Genomic DNA, 25,980 nt, shown 5'->3' with positions numbered 1-25,980 from the left:
TTGAACAAAGGCGAACCGGAACATGGATATGTGCAAAGGAGGCCAACAGAGCGCCACATGTAGGGTGACTATACACGAGAAACATTTCGTAACGTTTCAGTCCCAGGGTTAAAGAGGTATTCCCATAATCCAAGATCCTATCCCAACATGTAGTAGGTGTAGTAGTAATATTAGCAAATACCTCCAATTATAAATGTAGTATAGTTCTTCTGATTCTCTATGTCAGTTACCCCATCTGCAGGCCATTGCAGTAGCTTAGGTATCCATGGTTACAACCATAGTGACAATTAGCTGTTAGTGGTCGTAACCATGGATACCTAAGCTACTGCTATGCCCTGCACATGAGATAACTAACATAGCGAATCAGGGGAACCATACATTTCTAATTGGAGGCCTTTGATAATATTACTACACCTACTACACACTGGGATAGGATCTTGGAGACGGGAGTACCCCTTAAACCCATACTATTCTACATCACCACAGATGATGCCATTAATCTTCTCAACTATCAAAGACCACTAGGGATGACATAAACCCATACACTACTGTAGACCACCAGGGACATCTGAAATAGCCTGAAAGTCTATAGATATACATCTGGATGATAACCCCCGAGGATGTGTTTTGGTTCCCATACAGATAAGCTCCCATAAAGGTTCCACGTAGAAATCCGGGAACACTAATTGGAGCGGCAGTGGGGGCCATAACAATGGCACATGGCCTCACTGGATTGTGTGTAGTCACGGAGCGACGAGTAATTACCGGAATTGTCAAAGTATCTAGTGTGAAACCATAAAGAAGATATATGGAGGCAGAGGGGGGTAGGAGGGAGATGAAGCTGCAGCTTCTCACCTTACTACATGTAATACAGATCTACAGCAGCCTATGAAGAGACTGGGATTTTCTTTTGCAAAAACAGTTATTCTTAATGTTAGCATTTAACCAACTTTTCAGTCAGCAGCCACTAAAAGGGTTTTTCCACTCTTCCGCTCCTTCTTTTACAAACATGGCTTCTCACTATTAATGTTTCAAAAAAGCAAATTCTGCCATGTGCCCCCAGGACCAGAGGGGAGCCTTCACAAGCACAGATAGGCTGCAGGGTTAGGCGAGTGGTCCGGCGGAGCGGCAGCACCGGAGAGGAGAATGGCTCAAGCAGGGCATACTTATAGGGGTACGTGTGCTGCCTTCTGCATGTATGAAATCCCACTTCAAATAATAATTAAAAAAAATAACCCCTTTAATGTCAAAGGGGACGTGGAAGCCTTGAGCGTTACTTAAAAATGTAAAGGTGTGAACAAAGCTTTACCATCGCCATCTTTATAAGTGTGCATACCCTGAACACTTCAAGCGCTTCCCCAAAATAAAAAAGTTTTCCTTCATTTATTAAAGCCATTGTAGTCTATTAAAAAATACAAAAACAAAAAGGAAATTCATTAAAAACACCAGACTGTGGTTTCTCCTATTACATAGAAATTCAGTGCAAAAAAAAAAAAAATACATTATAAAAAAATAGAATATTGTTCATTTTTTTGGATATCGGATGAGCAGTGACGGTTTCCCCGTGGTGCAATTATATTGCTAATTAAAAAAGAAAAAATATCAGTCACTTGCTAAAGAGAGGTCATCAGTTCCTCGGCTTCTTCACAGCGGAGTCCATTACTTCATTATCCACTTCTTCTGCTCGACAGTGACGCAGGGAGGAGATTCTGGAAGATTGCCGGCTGTCCCCTTCCCCGACCTCACATCATACATGGCTGACTTGGATATCGGCAGAAGGATCCAGGATCACTGGGGCCGACGAGGCTTTGTGCGTTCGCTCCCGTCTGACATATCTTGGTTTCCGTCCTATAAAGACCAAAGGTTCTTTTCACATTAGGTTTCCATTAGTGTTTCAGGTATTTTGATGTAAACTTTTTTTTTTTTTGTGAAAAATTGCAAAACTGAGGGTTACAAAGCGCCATTTTTCACTAGTGTTGAGCGAACGTGCTGGGATACGGTGTTATCTAAGCATGCTCGGGTCCTAACAGTGTCTCCGGCGTGCTCGAATAATATGTTAGAATCCCCACGGCTGTTCGACAAGCGCAACACATGCAGGAATTGTCTAACAAACACGCAATCCCTGCATGTGTTGTGGCTGTCGAACAGCTGCGGGGACTCTAACATATTATTCGAGCACGCCGGAGACACTGTTAGGACCCGAGCATGCTCAGGTAACACCTTATCCAAGAAAGATAGTTCAACACCATTTCTCACCCTACAAAACACCGATCCAAGTTTTGCAAATTAGATACACAAACAAATTTCTACATCCCCAAGTGACAATTTCTGGGATACACAAAATAGTTTTGGAGTTACCTGAACGATTTGGTTCTGGGATCATCAACGCCTGAAAAAAAAAAAAATAAATAAATAAATTACCGTATATACTCGAGTATAAGCCGAGACTTTCAGCCCACTTTTTCGGGCTGAAAGTGACCCTCTCGGCTTATACTCGAGTCAGTGTCGGCGGGTGAGGGGGAGCGGCGGCTGTCACATACTCACCTGCTCCTGGCGCTTTTCCTGCATGTCCCATGGTCTCCGGGCAGCTCTTCCTGTGTTCAGCAGTCACGTGGTACCGCTCATTAAAGTAATGAATATGCACGCATATTCATTACTGTAATGAGCGGTGCGTGACCGCTGAACACAGGAAGATGCTGCCGGCTCCCGGAGACCATCTGACAGTGAGACGCTGCCAGGGACCGCGCCGGGAGCAGGTGAGTATATCGGGGGAGGTGAGCATTGCGCAATAGTCACCTTCCTTGCTCCACCGCTGCACGCTGCTCTGTCTTCCGTCCTCTAGCAGTGACTGTTCAAGTCAGAGGGTGCGATGACGCGATTAGTGTGCGCGCGCCGCCCTCTGCCTGAACAGTCAGTGCAGAGGATGGAAGACAGAGTGGTGCGTGGAACGAGGAAGGTGACTATCGCAAGTGCCGGGGGCCTGAGCGAAGAGAGATGAGTATGCGATTGTTTTTATTTTAATCGCAGCAACAGCAAATGGGGCAAATGTGTGGAGCATCTTATGGGGCCACAATGTATGGGGCCACAATGTATGGAGCCACAATGTATGGGGCATCTCATGGGGCCATAATGTATGGAGCATCCTATGGGGCTATAATATATGGAGCATCTTATGGGGCCATAATGTATGGAGTATCTTATTGGGCCATCAACCTTTATGCAGCCTTATATGGGGCAAATGTTTCTATGGAGCATCTTATGGGGCCATTATTAACCTTTGTGCAGCATTATATGGGGTATATTTTAATATGGAGCATTATATGGGGCGTATTTTGTATGGAGCATCTTATGGGGCCATCATTAACCTTTGTGCAGCATTATTTGGGGCATATTTTTGTATGGAGCATCTTATGGGGCCCATCATGAACTGTATGGAGCATTATATGGGGCTCCTGATTCAATATGGATATTCAAAAACACTTAACCTACTGATGTCTCAATTAATTTTACTTTTATTGGTATCCATTTTTATTTTTGACATTTACAGGTAGCTGCTGCATTTTCCACCCTAGGCTTATACTCGAGTCAACAAGTTTTCCCAGTTTTTTGTGGCAAAATTAGGGGGGGGGGTCGGCTTATACTCGAGTATATACGGTAAATTAAAACTGTAAATATTCTTATAATGAAGTCATACTATAATGACACATACATTACACAGATATATTTTTATTATTTTTTTTATTTTTTTTTATTTTTTAAACAAAATTGCTCCAAATATTTGTTATAATAGGTGTTCATTAGATAGTAAAAAAAAAAAAAGTGCAAACTCTGGGCTTCAGAGTCCAGAGCGTCGTGCCAATGAGTCGTTGAAAGCTGGGGTATAGAAATATTTGGACACATGAGCAGGGATGAGCGGAGCCGTGAATGGACTAAAGTTCGGACGAATGTGAACAAAGTTCGGTTCGGGTACCAGAACTCTACCAAAACTTGAACCCCATAGAAGTCAATGGAGACCCGAATGCTGGTGCTGTAAAAGGGTCTCTGTCTCTCTTGGGTTTGTTGATCTCTGCTCATAAGTAGTAGAAGAATTAAATCAATAAGTTAGAAGGAATAGTAAACCATCTCCCAAAGAGCTATATAAATATATATGTAAACACAAACTTCTTACCATTTCACTGGGCTGTAAGATAGATGCTGAAATAGAAGAAAAATACATATAAAAAAAATAATTTGTAATTCTGCAAAATATATATACCGTATATACTCAAGTATAAGCTGAGATTTTCAGCCCAAATTTTTGGGCTGAAAGTGCCCCTCTCGGCTTATACTCGAGTCATGATCGGCGGTGGGGTCGGCGGGTGAGGGGGAGAGAGGACTGTCGCATACTCACCTAGTCCCGGCGCTCCCCCTGCCCGTCCCACGGTCTTCGGTGCCGCAGCTCGTCCCCTGTTCAGCGGTCACGTGGGACTGCTCATTAAAGTTATGAATATGGACTCCACTCCCATAGGCGTGGAGCCGCATATTCATTTCTCTAATCAGCGGTAACGGTGACCGCTGACAAAGGAAGAGGCTGCGGCACCCGGAGACCAGCTTTCTGGGATAAGGAGCCAGGGACGCCGGGAGCAGGTAAGTATGCCATAGTTACATGTCCACGTTCCACACGCCGGGCGCCGCTCCGTCTTCCCGTCCTCTTGCTCTGACTGTTCAGGTCAGAGGGCGCGATGACGTACTAATCTGCGTGCCGCCCTCTGCCTGAACAGTCACTGCGGAGAGACGCCGAGACGGGACGCTGAGGAGCTGTGGGCAGCAAGAGAGGTGAGTATGTCATTTTTTTTAATGCAGCAGCATTATATATGGCACAGATTTATATGGAGCATCTATGGGGCCATAATGAACGGTGCAGAGCATTATATATGGCACAGCTTTATGTGGAGCATCTATGGGGCCATAATGAACGGTGCAGAGCATTATATATGGCACAGCTTTATGTGGAGCATCTATTGGGCCATAATGAACGGTGCAGAGCATTATATATGGCACAGCTTTATGTGGAGCATCTATCGGGCCATAATGAACGGTGCAGAGCATTATATATGGGGCACAGCTTTATATGGAGCATCTATGGGGCCATAATGAACGGTGCAGAGCATTATATATGGCACAGCTTTATATGGAGCATCTATGGGACCATAATGAACGGTGCAGAGCATTATATATGGCACAGCTTTATGTGGAGCATCTATGGGGCCATAATGAACGGTGCAGAGCATTATATATGGCACAGCTTTATGTGGAGCATCTATGGGGCCATAATGAACGGTGCAGAGCATTATACATGGCACAGCTTTATATGGAGCATCTATGGGGCCATAATGAACGGTATGGAGCATCTATTTTTAATTTTTGAAATTCACCGGTAGCTGCTGCATTTTCCACCCTAGGCTTATACTCGAGTCAATAAGTTTTCCCAGTTTTTTGTGGCAAAATTAGGGGGGGGGGGGGGAGGTCGGCTTATACTCGAGCATATATATTTTCTTATTCCTGTGATGTAATAGTTCCTAGGATTTACTGGATGTATGAAACTACATCTTATTCCCAGCCTTCACCGACAAGGCTTTACGGACCGTCTTGAGAACAAGGCAGCCATACACAGTCTTTGCTCCGATTGTCATGTTATACATCCTAATAAAAGATTGATATAGATGATATATGTTATTTGTCACTTCCATTTTCCCATATGTTACAATAAGGGTGACAGACATCCCCACAACACAGGAGATGAGGCTGCTGCATCACAGCATATGCTGCAATAATGTCATTGTAACGCTCACCTTCTTCTCCAAAAGAGGAAAACACTGGGAAGTCTAAACAGAAGGGAGAAACAGAGGCAGACACACAAAAGCGCCTTCTAGAAAGTGGTTTCTCTCACATTAGTGATAATTTCACAGCTACACTGCTCAGTACTGCTATTACTATCCTCTGTGGTGCTGCAACTTCTGAACATTTGCTACAAAACATGCTACAGCATTCTAGGAAGAGGTTTCTCTCAAATTAGTGATGATTTCACAGCTACACTGCTCAGTAATGCAGTTACTATCCTCCCTGGTGCTGCTGCTTCTGAACATTTGCTACATGGATACAAAAGAGAAGGGTTCCCGCGTGTGGGAGTCAAAGTAACTAGTCTTCACTCACTAGCTCAGAGACCACTGAAAGTTAAAGGCAAGCCTGCCGAGGGAAAAATTGGTGAAATTGAAGGATACAAGTCATAAAAAAAATAACTTCCAACCAGGTCTATGAAACTTTTGAACCAAGATTAAGTCATTTTGTATTTAAAGCTTCTATGCAAAATCTATGTGTCTGCAAGATGTCAGACCTGAGAAACATGCCCCATGTAGCCGGAATTTGCAGTCAAATATTATTCCATCCCATTAAGCTTCACTCTACTTACTCCCGACAGACTGTACAAGAAAGGGCCGATGGAAACGAGTAATAATGACGACAGATGAGTTTTTGTAGCATGTAACCATAGATACATATAGGTTTGCATTAAAAAAAAAAAAAAATTATATATAATATATTGTATAATAATAAAATGGTTTAATTTTTAAAAATTATGTAATATGTATAACCTTTTATTCAGATCTATAAAAAAAAAATATATATTAAAATAAATAAAATATAAATATATGTATATTTTTTTTATAAAAAATATATTTTATTAAACACCATTCTCATTTTATTACAATGGATTAATAAATGGGGTTGCATAGGAGCACAGCGCCCTTAATATAAGAAGTTCCCCTACATACCAAGGATGAACACTACGTTACAGAAGATATCTGCTTAGGAGAGGACATTGGAGGTAAAAACGCAGGAACTGGGGGTGCCGCATACCTTTATAGCGCATACAAAATCTACTAGAACACGTCTTTCACACCTGACACTTGTCACATACCTTTATTCCTTCTGTAGAAGACTTTGGGCAGCATGCGCGAGCGTTTGAGGTAGAAGAATGAGGCCACAGAGAGGACAAGGAAGAGGCTGATGAAGAGCGTTCCCAGCAGGAGAGATGCCGCCACCCCTGGATTACCTGGACGGAACAACGAGACTACATTTACTATAGCCACTTTTTGGTGACGCTCCATATTTAAGGCAAATTTGTGCTTTGCCCAACAGTTAGCGGTCCCAGGCCTTCTCCCGAAGAAACTTTTGAACAAAGACTAAGTAATGTGATATACAAATCTCCTGTGCAAATCTATGGGTCTGCAAGGTATCAGACCCGAGGAACCATGGCCCCATGTTTTGCAGACAAATACTATTCCATCCCATTTAATGCCACTCTACTTACTACCCTACAGTCTGTAGTCCCCAATCCATAGGAACATTTGCAGGGCGATCAATGGTATTGCAGAATTTAAGGCATTATCCAGTCACAGTTGACCCCTGTAGGGCATCTACACACATCCCAACTGTCCATTAGGAATAGTGCAAGGACTAGAGAAAAGTAAATTATTCATGCTGCCCTGGTCTCGGCACCTAGTAGGCCCATCAGAGGTACTGCAGCACGACATTATGACATTTTGGGGCCTTGAAGGTACAAGAGGTGCCAAAGATGTAGGACAAAGAAGTGAAGACTGGCGGCCAGAGACCGGTCTGGATGCCTGACCAGAGCAATATGTATTCAACTGCTCATGTCGAGGAAACGGTAACATTTAGGCAACGAGATTGACGTATTAGAAAATGAAGCTTCTTACGTAATGGATGGGGGGGGTCTCGGAGGAGATCTCGATGGTCCATCCGTTTTCAGTATGTGACGTAATCGTAGCCCCAGGATCCGAGTTGTTTTGGCTGCACACTGAACATGTGGCAGCATTAGCTTGTCTTTATACCTCGTTTGATTTGCATATCACAGTATGATAACTGTATTGATCTTAGTTTAATCATTAGGTCTCACAAGTGATCCGAGTAGCACAATGTTCCCGGGATTTTTTGTTTTGCCTCCCTTCTTCCAGGTCACGTGCAGATGCTGGAAACGATCATGTCCAGAGACACGTTTTACAATATGGAAACTCATGTATATAGAAGGAGGGAGACTGCTTTTGGAGGTGGGTGAATGGGGGATAGGTGTCCAACTCTGATACTAACAGCACTATCAATCAGGCGACCATACCCCAGATTCGAGGCGGTCTGCCCTAAAAATAACATTAAGAAGATACGTGACGGTCCTTTTTATATTTGGAAAGTGGGCAGTATCTTAGATAAACCATTCTCCAGTAGAAGCTCCTGATGTAACCCTACCATGTGTCCTTGTATGCACTAAGATGCATGCTACAAGAACGTTCCAGACTCTTGTCCCATTAAACGGCCCCAAATAATGATACACCCCAAATGCATTCACCCTACACGAGAAAAAAAAAAAGTTTCCAATGTAAACAAGGTGCAAATTGTTATCACTTTAACAACTCTTTTTTGTTGTTTTAATGCATGGGTTGGACGTGAAATGCAAAGTGTAAGGAGTGTTCGCAAGTTACCTGTCGAATTCCACGCTTCTACGGTGATCCTCATGGGGCCTACCATGAGGTGGACTTGGCATGTACAGCATGTGATAACTACCGTCTAATATCGGCTGAAGTGAGCTTTTGAAACTATCTGATGGGAGATAATCTCTGCAGACCAAGTTGAGACAACTAAAGGTACCTTCACACTGAACGATATCGCTAGCGATCCGTGACGTTGCAGCGTCCTGGCTAGCGATATCGGTGAGTTTGACAGGCAGCAGCGATCAGGATCCTGCTGTGCCATCGTTGGTCGGAGCTAGGAGGCCAGCACCTTATTTCGTTGCTGGATCTCCCGTAGACATCGCTGAATCGGTGTGTGTGACACCGATCCAGCGATGTCTTCACTGGTAACCAGGGTAAACATCGGGTTACTAAGCGCAGGGCCGCGCTTAGTAACCCGATGTTTACCCTGGTTACCAGCGTAAACGTTAAAAAAACCAAACTACATACTCACATTCCGGTGTCCCCCGGCGCTGTGCTTCTCTGCACTGTCAGCGCCAGCCGGCCGGAAAGCAGGGCGCTTACACAGTGCAGAGAAGCACAGCGCCGGGGGACAGACACCGGAATGTGAGTATGTAGTGTTTGGTTTTTTTACGTTTACGCTGGTAACCAGGGTAAACATCGGGTTACTAAGCGCGGCCCTGCGCTTAGTAACCTGATGTTTACCCTGGTTACCAGGGGACTTCGCATCGTTGGTAGCTGGAGAGCTGTCTGTGTGACAACTCTCCAGCGACCACACATCGACGCTGCAGCGATCGGGATCGTTGTCTAGATCGCTGCAGCGTCGCTAAATGTGACGGTACCTTAAGCGAGAAGGACAACATGTTGGGAAGAATAGAAGGAACAAGGCGAAGAAGACGACCAGCAACTGATGGCCCGGTACTATCAAGTTAACGGCAGAGAAGACCCTGGTGGACCTCTCTAGACCTGTACAAAATCCATCTTCCTACAGATCATTCATCCATGAAGTCCATTAAATAAATAAATGGGCATCTCTTTAATTTGACAAGGTCTCCTACTTTCGACAAACTTTTCTGAAAACCCCTTCCAAGTCGTGAATGATCGTCCCCGACAAGCCAGTCATCTAGTTCACCTGACAACAGAAATCCAACACTGCAAACACTTTTCAGATACTTTTTAAAGGCTGATGGCAGACTATCGTTTACGTATGCTTTTTTACATAATGGTTGGATGAAATGGTCAGAATCAGATAGACTTGTATATAGTCAATAGGCGCTCGTTAATGGTCCCGCGTAAAATGGACTTCAGCGGTCTATGGCTCGGTGCGCGTCCACCATCCCTTTTTTTGCATCCCAAACCTCCCCACCTATATATTCAGCAACAAACATGAAAACACTGATTGGGAATTCAGTGAGGAAACAAATGGTGGACACTTACTCAGATGATGAGGAACAGATGGAGTTGTGCTGATATTCATGTGGATTTCCGATACTTGAGTGGTTACTGACACATGGTAAAAACAAAACAGAAATAATGCTGGAATGAAGTCAGGAATCGGATGGCATTAGAATAATTAAATTAATTTTGAAAAAAATTAATATATAAGGAAATATATAAGGTGTAAATTTGAGAGGGGGAGGGGAAATCTATTTACTTTCTGTACTGTCACCTCACATCTAATAATATTAAAAAAAAAAAAAAAATCCCTAATGGGTTAAAATATTTTGCAAGTTTCACTCAATCAGTGGCATGGCGTGGTCCTCGTGCAGTGATTATTTGCCGTGTGGATAGTCTGCAGCCTTCTACATCCTCTATGAATGTGCTGCAGTGATCGGGACGGTCCCCAACCCCACAACAGCATTTCCCGCTACTCTGAGAGTCCCGATTTGGATCTTTCTTCTATCCGATATTTTTCCTGCTCCATTAAAAAGGCCTGAAATCACAGATGACTTCGGACATTTTTCTGCATCTAGTAATGGCTGAAGCCTTAAAAAAAAAAAAAAAAAAAAAAAAAAAAAGCCCACGAGTTGAGTGATGTTGATTTCTCACACGTGCAGCATTACTGCTAGGACAACACATGGTGACTCACGGGATAAACGCCAAGAATTCACATGAAGCGACCTGGACTGGTTCCTCAGATATGCAAACGTTTTCTAGAAACAATAACATTGTGACAATACCGATGTGCGAATGATCAGAAAATACAGGAATAGTGCCGACCCCACCTGTTACACCCGCATTGCTCCACCAGTGACCGCCACGCAGCATGTGGAGTAGCCCGACCGCTTGCTGCAGATGCCTTATTACAAGGGTTTTCTGCACTTCACATCCTTTTTTACTGTTAGAGGAGTGCCTTGAAAATCAGTGTTGAGCTGCTGCTGGGACCACCACTGATCAATTTAGCTGCAGTGCCTCCGCAGGGGAAATAGAGTATTACACTGCTTCCATTAAAAAAAAAAAAAAAAAAATTGGATGTTCTGCACAGTTCACTCTCTGCATTACAAAGGGTGAACATTTCTCTCCATCACAGAGAAGTAAGGCTTATGGGGAAGAATTATGAGTGGTCTTGCACCTGAATTCCATAAGTGCAAGGTTTTTGATAACTTCTGTGATCGTAAAATACAGTAAAGCGGGAGAAAAAAAAAGAAAAAAGTTTGCCTTTACCCAGGACTAGCGCCACTTGTGCGCAATGGCTGTGTCTGGTATTGCAGCCGATTCCTATTCAAATCCAATGAATAAGGCTAAGGTGCAGGACACGACCCATGCACAGCTGTGGATTGGCACCGCTTCATGCCCGAGTACAGAAATCTGCCTCCTTTTAGCCTTCAAATCACAAATTCCAATATTTTTAAAGCCGTGCCTTGGTATTTTTATGTGACTGGTCGGAATAGTCAGGCAGTGATAAACCAGTGTGACCGGGTCTGCACGCATCGTCCGCTTCCTTTGTCAGGTGGACGAGAGGCGACTTGTCAGAGTGCAGGAGGCAGTGAGTGACGCAGTGGTGCTGAATGTCGCCTCTCCCGTCTGGCTGGACGCCCGGCTCCTGCAGCCACATGTTACACAATACAACAGCTGCACCAACCGTTCTGTGCCCCCGATGACACATGGGGCGATGATGGACTGGGGCTAAAAGGTGGAGAAAAATATATATAAATATTTTTGTATTTCACAAAGACACTCACCATCGCTGCACGCCGTCCAGTTCAGAGGCGCATCCCAGACGCTTTCATTAGTACACTGTAAACAGGAAACGCTGCCATTATTAGTCCAGACCCGATAACATCCTGGAGGGCAAAAATAAATAATTATATATATCCCATAAGGAAACCCCAAAAATAGCCCATCCATGTAAACTTTAGCCTCAATTAAAATTATTATTATTATTTTTTTTTTTTTAAATGTTGTGGTCACATGTTTTATAAAGCCTGTGTGAAAATATTGTAAAAAAGTTTTATTATACAGCATTGCGTGCATGGCTTGAAAAAAAACATGGCTACTTTCTCCCATAACCAGCGCCACGCCTGTTTTCGGGTTGACAGCTCAGACCTGTTCTCATTAACGAGCCGAGATGCAGTAACAGAGACGATCCCGAGACAGGTGTGGCACCCTTCCAGGGGAAAAAAAAAATTATATTATTAAATTTATATTATATTAATAATAAAAACTAATAATAATAAATAATATATATTGTGTTAATAAATATATATTGAATTAATAAAATATATATTATATTAATACAAATATCATGAGATAGAGATTATATATATATATATATATATATATATATATATATATATATATATATATATATATATATAATATATATCTGTAAGATTTACATTGCGTGGTAAGATATGCAGTGTTTCCAGTTTTTTTTTTTTTCTTCAGCATACACCCACCATACCAAGCAGAATCCCACCCCGCTCCTCAGTCAGCGAGCCCTGGAGATTGTGTGCTCAGGAGGGATTTAGGGTGTGACCCGCACTCAGGACAGATGCTATTAGGGCGACACAACCGTCCGGTCACATGAAGAATAACAGGTCTCAGCCTTCACTATTTATATTCTGGAATCCCGGAGTAGGAGACGCCATTGTCATTTTATAACCTGATATAAAGGGGGGAAAAAAAAAAAAAGAGGAAAGCCTCATGGGGGGGGCATCCAGAATTAGAAAAAAATATTGCTGCTTCCTTCCACAAACAGCTCCCTCCCCCACTGCACCATTCATTCCTAAAGATCTGAACTGCAATACCAGATTCTACCTGAAGACAAGCGGTGGCGCTACAATGAGCATCAATGTTATAATAGTGCAGAGCGCAGTACCATGTGGAGCAGAATTGTCTGCCATCCTACAAAGCGCCACTGACAAAACCCAATAGTCAATGTGAACACGAGGCTACGGCACAGAACACGAGGCATTATGGGGATAGGCCATGAGGAAGGATATCCCAGCATTAGCCACATTTACTGCAGCATTGTAATCTGCTGATCAGCTGCATGAACACTACACATGGCAGCTTATGTAATCAGCCCATCATTAACACCACAGCAATTACCGGGCAGCGCACAGTGGACGGCAGCCAACGTGCTCACAATTACCTGGCCTGCACCTCTGATCCGCCGGGCAGGAGTCGTTTACGATCAGCCGCTCGCTGCAGCAGTCGGAGGAGACCTGATGCAAGTAAAGAGGAGAAAGGGTTAAATGGCGAAAGAGGCGACGCCAAGTCTGGTGTAGAAGACATTGAGAGAAGCGGCTGATGAAACCTACAGCGGTGTCTCCTGGATCTAATCAAAAGTCTCTAGTGGCCTGATTTATGAAAATGAAAAAAAACCAAAAACAAACAAACAGAAGAAGCAAATAAAAAGCGGAAAAAGCAAAACTAAAGTACAGATTTTTTTTTAATTATGCGTTTGCATGAGATTATAAAATTATGGCTGCTCCCTTACAGAAATAATTTGCACATATGTTGCGCCCCGACGCGGTTTCCACAAATGGACGGAGCTGAGGTACCACGTGGTCAGATGCAAGTGAATTTAATATAAAGAGAGTACATACAGTATGATGTTTCGGTCATAGATTAGACCTTCATCAATGTACCTCTCAGAGTATTTCATGGTTTAATTGGGTCAACAGGGGAATAATCCCACTATAAGCCAGGGTCAGTTGAAGGGATATATCGCGAGTGCAGCGATTGTGGGACGCGGTATCCACCGCTCGTCCTGACACACATATGAGGTACATTGATGAAGGTCTAATCTATGACCGAAACGTCATACTGTATGTACTCTCTTTATATTAAATTCACTTGCATCTGACCACATGTGTGCCAAGTTTATCTATAACTCTGTACGGTTTGGGCACCTACTTGAGCACCACAAACGTATAGTAGTGCCTACGGTTACTTTCACAGGAGCTGATGTACCAGTCATGGCGCACAGACAAGAAGCGCGCGGCTTCTGAAAGATTCCATGTTTTTATAATAGCAGTGCACACTGCCTTGGACTGGCCCACGGGACAACAGGAGAATCCTCCGGTGGGCCGCTGTGCAGGAGTGGTCACCACCCTCTTAGATGAGCAGTACTTGAATCACTATGTGCAGATAAAGGCATCATCATATTCATCTATCATTTGAGATTGAGGCCTTTGTCACAGTTACATGTAGCTGAGAAGTGGGGTCCTGGAGATGGTTACCGATGGGCCCTTGGTGGCACCCCAGTCCAACACTGAATGCACACACACTGGAGCATAGTGGTCTGATCAGCCACAACCACGAGCTGCATAAAAACCCACTGTGGACTTTAGGAACCTTTGGGGGTGAATAAACTTTCCTTTTCTTCATCTCATTTATCGGCATGAGCCCCTAAAGTGCTTGGGTGAATGAGTGCTCCTGAGCATGGGAGACATGGTTGTCAGCCGAACGAATGACTGAAGCACCGTTCAGCCGTTAACCATCCTATGTGTCTGGCCGGCTTTAGTCATTACAGGTAGCACAAGATGGTACCTGCAGCCAACTCAGGCTGCACAGGTTGTCCACCTCCCTCAGGTTGGCACATCCATAAGTGCTGTCAAAAGGTTCGCTGCGTCTTCCACCACGATCTAAAGAGCATGGAGCAGACACCAGGACATGGGTAGTTACATGAGGAGAACCGGACATCACCCAACGGCAGGAAGACCACCAGAGCCCTACAAAATAATCTGCAGCGACTACGGGTGTCCATCACCAAACTGTCAGAATCCATGAGGACACGATGTACTGTACTGGGACTGGCGCTCTCCCAGTGGCTTGATTGGCATTAACCAACCTGGATGATGCCGGCACTGACGCCATTGTTTGGCCCTCACATTTATGGATCAGTTTATCCGATGCTGCCAAGTTGAGCCACAGAGTTCCAGGTCTGGCGATCTTCCCGGACACCATCCACCAGCTCATGAGAAACATCCCAGGCATCAGCAGGAGAGCATAAGGGCCCATGGGGGCCGTACACCCTACAGAGCCAGATTATTAGCTGCCGTGAAGAAATAACTGATTCTTGGAGCCATTTGTTATCCAGATCTCAATTATTTGATCATTTTGGTTTCCATTGACAACTAATATATCAATTCTAAAAAAAAAAAAAAAAAAAAAAAAAAAATCATGAATTTCAACCTGAAATTCATATTCATGGAGGTCTGATGATTTTCTAAACGGTGTGTGACTTGTAGCATGAGGTTCAGCCTTCAGTCCCTTTTATCCAGGCTTCTTGTGTTTTGTTCCTCTACATTGTGGTTTCACACTCCAGTATTTGCACTTTTCCAGTACAAGTTTATGTAAACTATACTCCGAAAGGACCTTAACGAACCTTAAAAGTGAATCTCGTTACATTACATAAGAGAAACCTATTATTAGTAACCTGCTAATAAATCTGTATTATTACAGCTACACCTTGGGGATGTCCTTAAGACAAGTGAATGGACATATTGTTCAGAAGCCTGGAGGCTGTGTCTCCACGTGGCAGAGCATTTCTGCGGCAGATCTGGCAACGGATCCAAGTCACGTTTCACCTTACTGTACATCATTGCACAGTAAGGTGCAAAGACACAACACAGCCCGCATGGTGCCATTTCCACCCAACGTAACTGGGGTTTACTTGGCTGTACATGGCGTTTGCATCGGGTTACCTGAGTTACACCTTCCTGCTATAGGCCCCCATCACTTAGGAGGAATTGCAGAGGTGTTGGGGGGGGGGGGGGGGGGGAGGGAGTGAGGGTCTTACTAGTGACACGCCTGTCTTCTCCTTGACTCTTCTGCACAGTCGTAAAGCGGAGGTTCATAGGACGTAGAAACTTCTGGTGAGATAGTGCTGCAGACAGTCGCCACATCCGGGTGGAGAACGAATCCCATCCTGCTGCAGACAGTTGCCACATCCGGGTGGAGAACGAATCCCATCCTGCTGCAGACAGTCACCACATCCGGGTGGAGAACAAATCCCATTCTGCTGCAGACAGTCGCCACATCCGGGTGGAGAACAAATCCCATCCTGCTGCAGACAGTCGCCACATCCGTGTGGAGAACGAATCCCATTCTGCTGCAGACAGTCGCCACATCCGTGTGGAGAACGAATCCCATCCTGCTGCAGACAGTCGCCACATCCGTGTGGAGAACGAATCCCATTCTGCTGCAGACAGTCGCCACATCCGTGTGGAGAACGAATCCCATTCTGCTGCAGACAGTCGCCACATCCGTGTGGAGAACGAATCCCATTCTGCTGCAGACAGTCGCCACATCCGTGTGGAGAACGAATCCCATCCTGCTGCAGACAGTCGCCACATCCGTGTGGAGAACGAATCCCATTCTGCTGCAGACAGTCGCCACATCCGGGTGGAGAACGAATCCCATCCTGCTGCAGACAGTCGCCACATCCAGGTAGAGAATGCATCCCATCCTGCTGCAGACAGTCGCCACACCCAAGTCCCATCTTGCTGCAGATAAAATTATCGCCTATCCACTGGATAAGTGATGACTTATTTCGGGGAGGGGTGCCACTAGGACTTCCACTGATCCCCAGAATAGGAGCCTTGTATCCTCCATTCTTCGATCTGCAAGGTCGTGGCCAAGAAGAGTTAAATGGGGCATCAGGTTGCCCGAGCGTCCTGCAGCTTAATTCAAAGTCTATGGCGCTTGTCATGATATCTGAGTAGAGCGCTTCAGTGTCAGACTTAAAGGGAGTTGTCCACTACTAGAACAGCACCTTCTCAATCTGAATGTTTACCCCCGCTAAGATAGGTGTCAGGCCACCCTAGATTCAAGACCATGTGTATGTGCATGCGCAACTCGTGATGATCAGCATACGTACCAAGGAGTTGATCGGTTCTCCAACAGAATCCATGATAAACCTGCCCATGATGACGAGGCAGGCCATGGCCATCCTAGCACGAGAAAACTGGGGTCAGAACCATACACTATAGCAACCGTATACACAAGCCAGCACTATGTGGCATCCTATACTACCAACTACTCACCTTGGAATTACAGCCAAGAACTTTTCTACCTGTGCATCTTCCCGACAGGTGATATTTTTTTTTCTTCCCTTGGATGGATGGGTTGTTATGTAACCAGGGACGTTATCTCTCAGCGTCTGGATGTGTTTCACATGAAAGGACCTGGTATTAAAAAGAAAAAAAAAAGAGCTGATAATAAGGAGTGGAAATCCCGGTGGCACGCTGTCAGCAAGTGGCAGGGAGATGGGCCGCCTGGGTAGTGACTGCACACATCGCAATCACGCAGAGACGCCCTCCCTCCGGCACACGCCGATACACTGCAGACAATCGGCCTCTACTCTTCAGATTACAAAACCTAAGGATTGGTTTTAATTTTTTTTATTTTTACTTAGGTCGATTAAATACAAAACGGATTTCTTAATGCTAAAGTTTGGATAAAGCAGCAAAACTGGGGAAAGTTTTCGATGGTTTAGGACAGAAAGTGATCTGTACTATATGCAGCAGAACGTCCAAAAATGCAGGTGCTCCTACTGCCCTCTAGAGGAGGAGTTATGTAGTGCGCAGACGAGGGCGGCCGAACGTGCTGGCGATTTCATCCATCCTTGAGCATTTCACGCATTACCTTGTCTCCAGCAGCTGGCGTGGCCCTGCCAGTATATAGGGCCATATTAAGGGTCTATGCACATCACATTGGGAGGATTTGCCCTGTACAGCGCCACTGCTATGGGTCTTTGACCATTCACTGTCCGGCATGGGATGGACAAGGTTGTAACCAAAGCTTCGGATGAGAGAGAAGTTGAACTATAAACTCCCTTCAGGCTTTTGGGAAGAGCTGAATTCCAACATTTCTGTTTGACAGACCAAGTATGAGATCTAAGGGGTAACATTTCTCCTTGTAGAGAGTGACAAGCCAAGCCTGGTATGTCACAGTGAGGAGACTTAAAGCCATGCATGCTCCTCTGGGAAATTAAATATGCAAATTGTCTCAAAGAGGACTAAGAACTCTATAGCACCACCTACTGGAAGCAGTGATCCTAACCCTTTAACGAGCCTTGCAATATGACTTCGGATAAAAGCCCAATCAGAATCTCAATTTGCAGATTCCGTGTTCCAGAGTGTTGCCCCTCATCAGAGCAAAGTATATGTGATTTGGCTAGGTGAGAGGCTCTGGACTGGGATGTAAGGGAAACGTTTCTCCTTGTGGAGAGTGACAAACCAAGACTGACATGTAAGGGTATGTGCACACGCTGCGGATTTTGCTACGTTTCCGCAGCTGCGGGTCTGCAGCGGTTTCCCATGCATTTACAGTTCCATGTAAACCTATGGGAAATGCAATCCGCAGTGCACATGCTGCGGAAAAAAAACGCGCAGAAACGCAGCGGTTTATTTTCCGCAGCATGTCAATTCTTTGTGCGGAATCCACAGCGGTTTTACACCTTCTCCAATAGAAATCTGCAGGTGAAAACCCGCAGCGGAATCCGCAATAGAAACCACGATAAATCCGCAGGAAAAAATGCAGAGGTTTTGCACTGCGGATTTATCAAATCCGCTGCGGAAAAATCTGCAGCCCTCACAGATACGTGTGCACATACCCTTAGAGTGAGGAGACTTATAAGCCATGCATGCTGCTCTGGGAAATTAAAGGGAACCTGTCACCCCCAAAATCGAGGGTGAGCTAAGGCCACCGCCATCAGGGGCTTATCTACAGCGTTCTGTAATGCTGTAGATAAGCCCCCAAGGTATCCTAAAAGATGAGAAAAAGGTTAGATTATACTCACCTGGGCGGGCGGTCTGATCGGGTGGGAGTCGCGGCGCCTCCCATCTTCATAGGATGACGTCCTCTTCTGGTCTTCACGCTGCGGCTCCGGCACAGGTGTACTTTTGTCTGCTCTGTTGAGGGCAGAGCAAAGTACTGCAGCGTGCAGGTGCTGCGCCTCTCTGACCTTTCCCGGCGACTGCGCACTGCAGTACTTTGCTCTGCCCTCAACAGAGCAGACAAAAGTACACCTGTGCCGGAGCCGCAGCGTTAAGACCAGAAGAGGACATCATCTGATGAAGATGGGAGGCGCCGGACCGGACCGCAACACCCATCGGACCGGACCGGGACCGCCCCTGGGTAAGTATAATCTAACCTTTTTTCTCTTATCTTTTAGGATACATCGGGGGCTTATCTACAGCATTACAGAATGCTGTAGATAAGCCCCTGATGGCGGTGGCCTTAGCTCACCCTCGATTTTGGGGGTGACAGGTTCCCTTTAAATATGCAAATTGTCTCTTCAGGAGGAAGAGGACTAGAACTCTAGCGCCACCTACTGGAAACGACGATCCTAAAAGTCAATATCAACTCTTTTAGATTGGGTCTCCGATTCCAATAGGTGGCACTAGAGTTCTAGTCCTCTTCGAAGAGACAATTTGCATGGACCAAATATGAACAGTGATTTCATAATCGGACGCAGGTCTCCTGATCTTGTATATGCTGATCAAAGTAAAGATTTTAGGTCAGGAGTCCCACGGCCGGGTCAGAAATCACATCCTGTACTCGGACGTCTGAACAGGGTCAGAGTGAGTATAGCAGCGTCAGGGCTGCGGCTATATCGCTATCATGGGTGGACTGGTCAGAGGTGGCAACCAATGTGTGTCCACCACTTGATAGGTGGCCATGTTTAACCCTCCCTATAGGGGCAGAAAGACGAGGGCCCTGTGCAAGAACAGTATATGGGCCCTCTGTTGTTCAACAGCTCATGCGGATCTTGCACTTGTGGCAGAAGCGGTTTCGATGGTTGTAATGAGCCCCCTTATTCCTTGAGCCCCTGTGCAACTGCCCCAATGAGATGTAAACTCCTGCTCCCTAGGGTGATGAGACAATCGCATACTAGGTAAGAGAGTCAAATAGGTTTTACAGACAATAATTATTATTAAAGTAGAAGACTGAAGATGGGAATCCTGGGATGTTCACCTATTATGAATCCTGGGCCTGGTTATGACAGCCCTGGTGGGGCGGTGGCAGCAACTGTGGCTTACTGAGCAATTGGCATACAGTGTATCTCTTACCAAGTGGAGAGGGTGGGGAAAAAAAATAAAAAGAACAGTAAAAAAAAAAACCACATACGTAAAAGTAGCATACGATAGACATTGCAAGAAAGGAGAAATAAGAGATGCGACTGAGGAGCGACAGCAGTCACACCATGGTGAATGTGCCAAGAAATGCTCCTGAAGATCATCAAACATATCCGTAGGCCATAAGGGTGTCCTTCTGTGCTTGGTCGGACACTATTTAATATGAAGTAATAAAAGATCTTTACGTTGTGGGCTAATCAGCGCCGGTCTGTCGGTGCACCGGAACAAGGCCCATCCTTCCACCGGAGGTACGGCAAGATATCATCCCGACATGAACCTACTACGTGAAGTGGAGCAATATGTAAAGGCCGATGGATATGTAAAAAAAAACAAAAAAAAAAAAAAACACCAAACTTCTGGAGCTTCCTCGACAATGGCCGGACCACCAGACACAGCCGGTCATATTGATTAGAATCCATGTGTCCATAAGACAACACATGGGTGAGCACAAAAGCCCGAGCTTGTTTCCACATCTAAGGACACGCGCTGACGAACCTTGTGAGCTCTGCCACCAGGATACAGGAAAACAAAAATGGCGCTCAGTATATTTTCCACTAGTGGACCACAAACATGGGATAACCATGCTGATTTTCCCAACAACACACGTATTTTTTCAGGTCAGATATGTACATAGTTGAGAGCAAGCCTCACTCCCTGACAAAATAATGTTGGCCGATCTCACCAACAAATTCTATCGGCAGAGGTAACACTACTCTTGTCCTCAGGATTGGTGTGGATCCCAGAGGTCTGACGTCGCATCATCAGCAAGTGGTCTCCTATCCCTTGATACATGATAAAGGGTTAATCCCATGTTTAGAAGTTATCACCTATGCTATGGATAGGTGATAACTTGCCAATTGTGGAGGGGCAGATCACTAGGACCCACATCGATCCCAAAAATGGGGCTATGGAGCAGCTACATCTGAATGGAGGGGTGGCCGGATTCCTTCTCTATGGGACTGCTGGAGACAGCCGAGTATAGTGACCGGACCCCACTGATCAGTTGTCACCTATCCTGATAGATGATAACTTCTAAAGATAGCAATGACCCTTTAGAAGTTAAGGCTGGTGCTGTTTTATGAACCATTAAGGAGAAAGCAGCACAGATTTTGAACAATCTCAAAAAAACATTTACCTGGTGGAAAGCTCTCGGTGACGCGAGACGTGTGCCGGGAAGTCCTGTCACTGTGCACTTCCTTCCTAAAAGATGTGAGGAAATCAGTCGGGTTTCTGTGGTGCATAGAACAGACATCTGCATCTGTAAACTGGGAGGCTTTACCGTTACCGGAGCTTTCTGGCATTGAGCTGTGCCTCAGAGCAGAGCCGTGACCACACGTAAGGGCAGGTAGTCAGCACACACTGTCCGCAGCAATGAACAGGCAGGTGGCATCACATCGTACAGTCACAGTGGGGAATCGGTGAGTCGTAGGGAACATTTCCTCATTTTACTGCCTTGTTGGTTGGAGACTTGTTTGGCTGCTCAAACCAATTTTTCCAAGAAGTGACAGAGGAAATGCAGCCATACTGGTGGTCACCTTTGAATGCTCAAAATGTATCAATGGCGACGACCAATATGGCAGCACTTGTGGTTGTCACTTTCCCAAAATCTCTCTGTAACTGCTCCCATATCTATGTGTATGTCCGTGACCCCGTTCTCAGGTAATGCGGCTCGTCAGGTGTGCGTCTTCTCACGGGACCCGCATATCCCAGAAGGAATAATTATATTCATGGTAATTGTGATGTTTACTTCTCCGGCTCGTGTACTTTCAGAGGCAACAGACTTAAAGGAGCATTTCGTAGACTATCGTTTCTGCGGCTGCTCATCATGAAACCATGGGGACAGGACCCACATGATAGTGAAAGGGAGTTCCTACAGGTCCGGGAAATAGACCCGCGATATTGCGAGCCTTGTGTGTTTCCCGTATAGAGAAGTAATGTTAGGACACGACACGATGGATTGTACAACCACAATTCGCAACATGTCCAAATAGTGAGGAAAACCCACAGGAAAGCAGCTGATCCGCGGACCCTGCGAGCAAGGACAGAGCTTCTACTTTACTAGGATTCTTATAGCAGAAGTCTTATTATTAGGGCATATAGGCACGATGGAGGGCTCTCATACCATAGAGAAGTCAAAACTGGCAGCAGGTGGGGTCAACGCACGTAGGCAGGGGCTGCAACGGCGAGCAATGGCTAAACTGGCAGATGTTAGAGCCGATAAATACAATAGCAAGCACAGCCAGAGGGAACAGCGAGGGTCTGCTCTGCAGGGCCCCTCTCTGCACAGTTCATCCCGCCATGCAGGGGTCCCTCACAAAGCAGGAGTCACTCAGTGCTCAGGGGTTCCCTGCAATGCAAGGGTCCTCTACCGCACAATGGGTTCCCCACCATGCAGGAGTCCCTCAACACACAGGGTGTACCCCACCGCACAGGAGTCCCTTACAAAGCAGGAGTCCCTCAACACACAGGGTGTACCCCACCGCACAGGAGTCCCTTACAAAGCAGGAGTCCCTCACCACGCAGGGTGTTCCCCTGCAAGCAGGAGTCCCTCAACACACAGGGTGTACCCCACCGCACAGGAGTCCCTTACAAAGCAGGAGTCCCTCACCACGCAGGGTGTTCCCCTGCAAGCAGGAGTCCCTCAACACACAGGGTGTACCCCACCGCACAGGAGTCCCTTACAAAGCAGGAGTCCCTCACCACGCAGGGTGTTCCCCACCGCGCAGGAGTCCCTTACAAAGCAGTAGTCCCTCACCACACAGGGTGTACCCCACCGCACAGGAGTCCCTTACAAAGCAGGAGTCCCTCACCACACAGGGTGTTCCCCACAGCACAGGAGTCCCTTACAAAGCAGGAGTCCCTCAACACACAGGGTGTACCCCACCGCACAGGAGTCCCTTACAAAGCAGGAGTCCCTCACCACACAGGGTGTTCCCCACAGCACAGGGGTCCCTCACCACGCAGGGTGTTCCCCACCGCGCAGGAGTCCCTTACAAAGCAGTAGTCCCTCACCGCGCAGGGGTCCCTTACAAAGCACGAATCCCTCACCGCGCAGGGGTCCCTTACAAAGTACGAGTCCCTCACCGTGCAGGGGTCCCTTACAAAGCACGAGTCCCTCAGCGCAGAAGTTCCTCACCACGCAAGGTCACTTCATAGCGCAGGGGTCCCCTCACGGTGCAGGGATTCCTCACCGCACAAGGCCACCCCATAGCGCAGGGTCCCTCAAATCGCACGTGATTTTCTTCTAAAATGTATTAAGTCTGCCATTATTCGTTACCACGTGGGCGGTGATGTTACTGTAGTAACTGTACCGTCTGAGAAGACCTGCACCACTTTTGCCAACATGACACTTTATATGAACGTGCCAGTGTCCAGACTGTGACTAATAAAGTTTTATTGATTGAGAACTTCCAGCCACTGATCACCCCAGAGCCAAACACCAGTAATGAGAAACCTAACAGAAAAACACCCACATAAACCACGCGCTGACAGCGCCCGGCATCTTCTGTCTCTTACCTCCGCAATGAGAAGTCACTCCCAGCCCTCACACCTGAAAGCTCCGTTTCATCTTTACAGTCTTCCTCCTCCTGGGACTTGTAGTTCCGCCAGCTTCAGACCTCATTAACCGCCAACGTCAAAGACAAGCTGGAAAAACTACGCCTCCCAGAATCCTGCACGGCTCCTTCGCCTCACCTGTGCCTGTGTGCGCGCCAGGTAACAAAGCCGCTTTCATTCTCTTCTCCGCCTTTGTAGAGAGAATGGGCGAACGTGCCCGGGGGCCGATGGGAATTGTAGTTTTAAGTTGTATAGGGAAGGCTTTTGCACGGCAGCGTAGAACTCGAATTCCCGTGGTTCATTGCGTTAAGACAGAAAGAACTAGTCGGCGCGCACGATATTGTCGTTGCTAAGAAACCACGACGCTTTTTTTCCTCCGAAAAACGTGCTTGTAACACACAGAAAAATGCACACAAGTAAATACACGAATAAATAACTAATGTATATATATATGATATATATGTGTTTGTATTTTTACACTCTCACTTTTTCCTCCCCTTTTCCAAGAGCCAAAACTTTTTTTTTATCTTTCCTTCAACACAGTCCTTTTTTTTTAATACAAGTTGTAGTTTTGAATGTCACCTTTTATTTTACCATATAATGTACTGAAGTGTGGTGAAATAGTAAAAACAACGCCATTCAGCCATTATTATTTTTTGCTTCCTTCTTCCTTCCGTCCTTTGTGAGGTAGAAATGACCCAACAATGGGATTTTCTAGGGCGCTATGATTATGGCGATACCAAACTTGTTTGAAGTTTCTTTTATTATTATTTCTGTGGTAAATATACAATTCTGAACTAAAAAAATGCTTTTTTTGTCCCTTTTTTTTACTATTTTACCTCAAAGAAGTAGTGAGATTTTTTTTGTTTGTTTCTGTGCAGCTATAGGTTTTATTGACGCCATTTTTGGGTACACAAGACGTTTTGTTCATTTGGCGTACGTTTTGGCGGTAGGGGCAATGATGGGAAAATGGCAGTTCTCGTGATGTGATGTTTTTTTCCTTCATGTTGGGCAGCATGATGGCTCAGTGTGTATCACTGTCATCTTGCAGAGCTGGGGTCCTGGGTGGCTCAGTGATTTGCACTGTTGCTTTGCAGCAGGGCCGGACTGGGACTAAAATTCAGCCCTGGCATTTGAAGTTACACAGGCCCACTTGTCACATGGTGACTGTATAATATCTTTGTACACTTGTAGGTTACAAGAAGTGAGGGGAGTGTAACACGACTATGTAACATATAATCACAGCTGTATCCAGCATTACAGCTCGGTCCTATTTATTGCTTTTAGTTGCAGTACCAAGAAAAGCCGCTACTTTACCTACATAACTGGATCTTGTAGATAATGAAGGGATTGTGAAACCTCATTCTGATGCTCCATAAACTTTGCCTACAGCCACTTTTGGTTCCGCTGCGCAGCACGAGACCCGGTGACTCTGAAGAGCGGTGACATCAGTAACGTCACCGCTCTTCAGATATTCCAGGTCTTCCGCTGTGCTCGGCGACTGTGAAGAGCGGTATTGTTACTACCATCACCGCTCTTCAGAGTCACTGGGTCTCGCCAGGTCTAGGCTAGTACTGGGGGTGTCTGATAGACACCTCTCCATTACTTACACCAGGGATTGATAGCAGCTGACATTAAGCAGCTGACATCAACCCTAAAAATCATTACACATACCAGAATTAAATGCTCTGGCGGCTGGGAAAAGCAGTAGAGTTAGCGCTATTCCCAGGAGCCGGGTGCTAACTACAACTGTCATCATCCTTGCCTGGTCTCCCTGCCAAGCATTTCTGTTGTGTTTACATGCGCTGATCTCAGGCCTCTAAACAAGTGTAATTGACAATACTGAAGTCGTTGGACGCTTGTTTCCTGGCCTCTTTACACCAACTGAGAAAGAATGAAGGGGACAGAACAATCACAATTAGATCAATCTGTCCCCATACAGTATCATGTTATCAGCAGCCCAACTACAGTTTACACCGGCGATGTGCTGCTGAGAACAAGGATTTCTGTTCCCACATAAACAATCCAATCACTCGATGAATAGACATAATTTTGCTTGTTTAGTATAATACACCCCATAGTCCTCCATATATTATAATGTGCACCTCAGTCTTCCATATAGTATAATACACTCCTCAGTCCTCCATATAGTATAATACACTCCTCAGTACTCCATATAGTATAATACACTCCTCAGTCCTCCATATAGTATAATACACTCCTCAGTCCTCCATATAGTATAATACACTCCTCAGTCCTCCATATAGTATAATCCACTCCTCAGTCCTCCATATAGTATAATACACTTCTCA

General features: G+C 45.6%; 1 protein-coding gene across 3 annotated transcripts; it reads right to left on the bottom strand.

The window, feature by feature from the left end:
* Nucleotides 1-1,354: 1,354 nt before the first annotated feature.
* C4H1orf159 (chromosome 4 C1orf159 homolog) lies at nt 1,355-23,862 on the bottom strand. Of its 3 annotated transcripts, XM_077250002.1 has the most exons (11): nt 23,630-23,862; nt 21,249-21,313; nt 17,018-17,158; nt 16,852-16,924; nt 13,117-13,189; nt 11,702-11,803; nt 9,957-10,022; nt 6,956-7,090; nt 4,169-4,194; nt 2,359-2,389; nt 1,355-1,848 (listed from the first exon to the last, which is right to left on the bottom strand). In XM_077250002.1, the coding sequence occupies exons 4-11, from the start codon at nt 16,921-16,923 to the stop codon at nt 1,748-1,750; spliced, it is 606 nt and encodes a 201-aa protein (XP_077106117.1). In that variant the 5' UTR covers nt 16,924; nt 17,018-17,158; nt 21,249-21,313; nt 23,630-23,862; the 3' UTR covers nt 1,355-1,747. The 3 variants fall into 3 exon arrangements, with proteins under 3 accessions (XP_077106117.1, XP_077106116.1, XP_077106115.1); XM_077250001.1 differs by lacking the exon at nt 21,249-21,313; XM_077250000.1 differs by lacking the exons at nt 21,249-21,313; nt 23,630-23,862 and adding an exon at nt 23,587-23,629.
* Between the last annotated feature and the right edge of the window lie 2,118 nt (nt 23,863-25,980).

The sequence above is a fragment of the Ranitomeya variabilis genome, chromosome 4 (genome assembly GCF_051348905.1).
Source record: "Ranitomeya variabilis isolate aRanVar5 chromosome 4, aRanVar5.hap1, whole genome shotgun sequence".
NCBI classification, from domain to species: domain Eukaryota; kingdom Metazoa; phylum Chordata; class Amphibia; order Anura; family Dendrobatidae; genus Ranitomeya; species Ranitomeya variabilis.
This window is presented reverse-complemented; position numbering and strand designations above follow the sequence as displayed.

Excerpts from the sequence above, each read along its gene's own strand:
- C4H1orf159 (XM_077250000.1), bottom strand. The coding sequence starts at position 23,615 with ATGCCGGGCGCTGTCAGCGCGTGGTTTAT. Across the intron at positions 16,925-17,017 it reads TTCTTGGCTGTAATTCCAAG|GATGGCCATGGCCTGCCTCG; the intron begins GTGAGTAGTTGG and ends TTCTCGTGCTAG. Across the intron at positions 2,390-4,168 it reads TCTTACAGCCCAGTGAAATG|GCGTTGATGATCCCAGAACC; the intron begins GTAAGAAGTTTG and ends TTTTTTTTTCAG.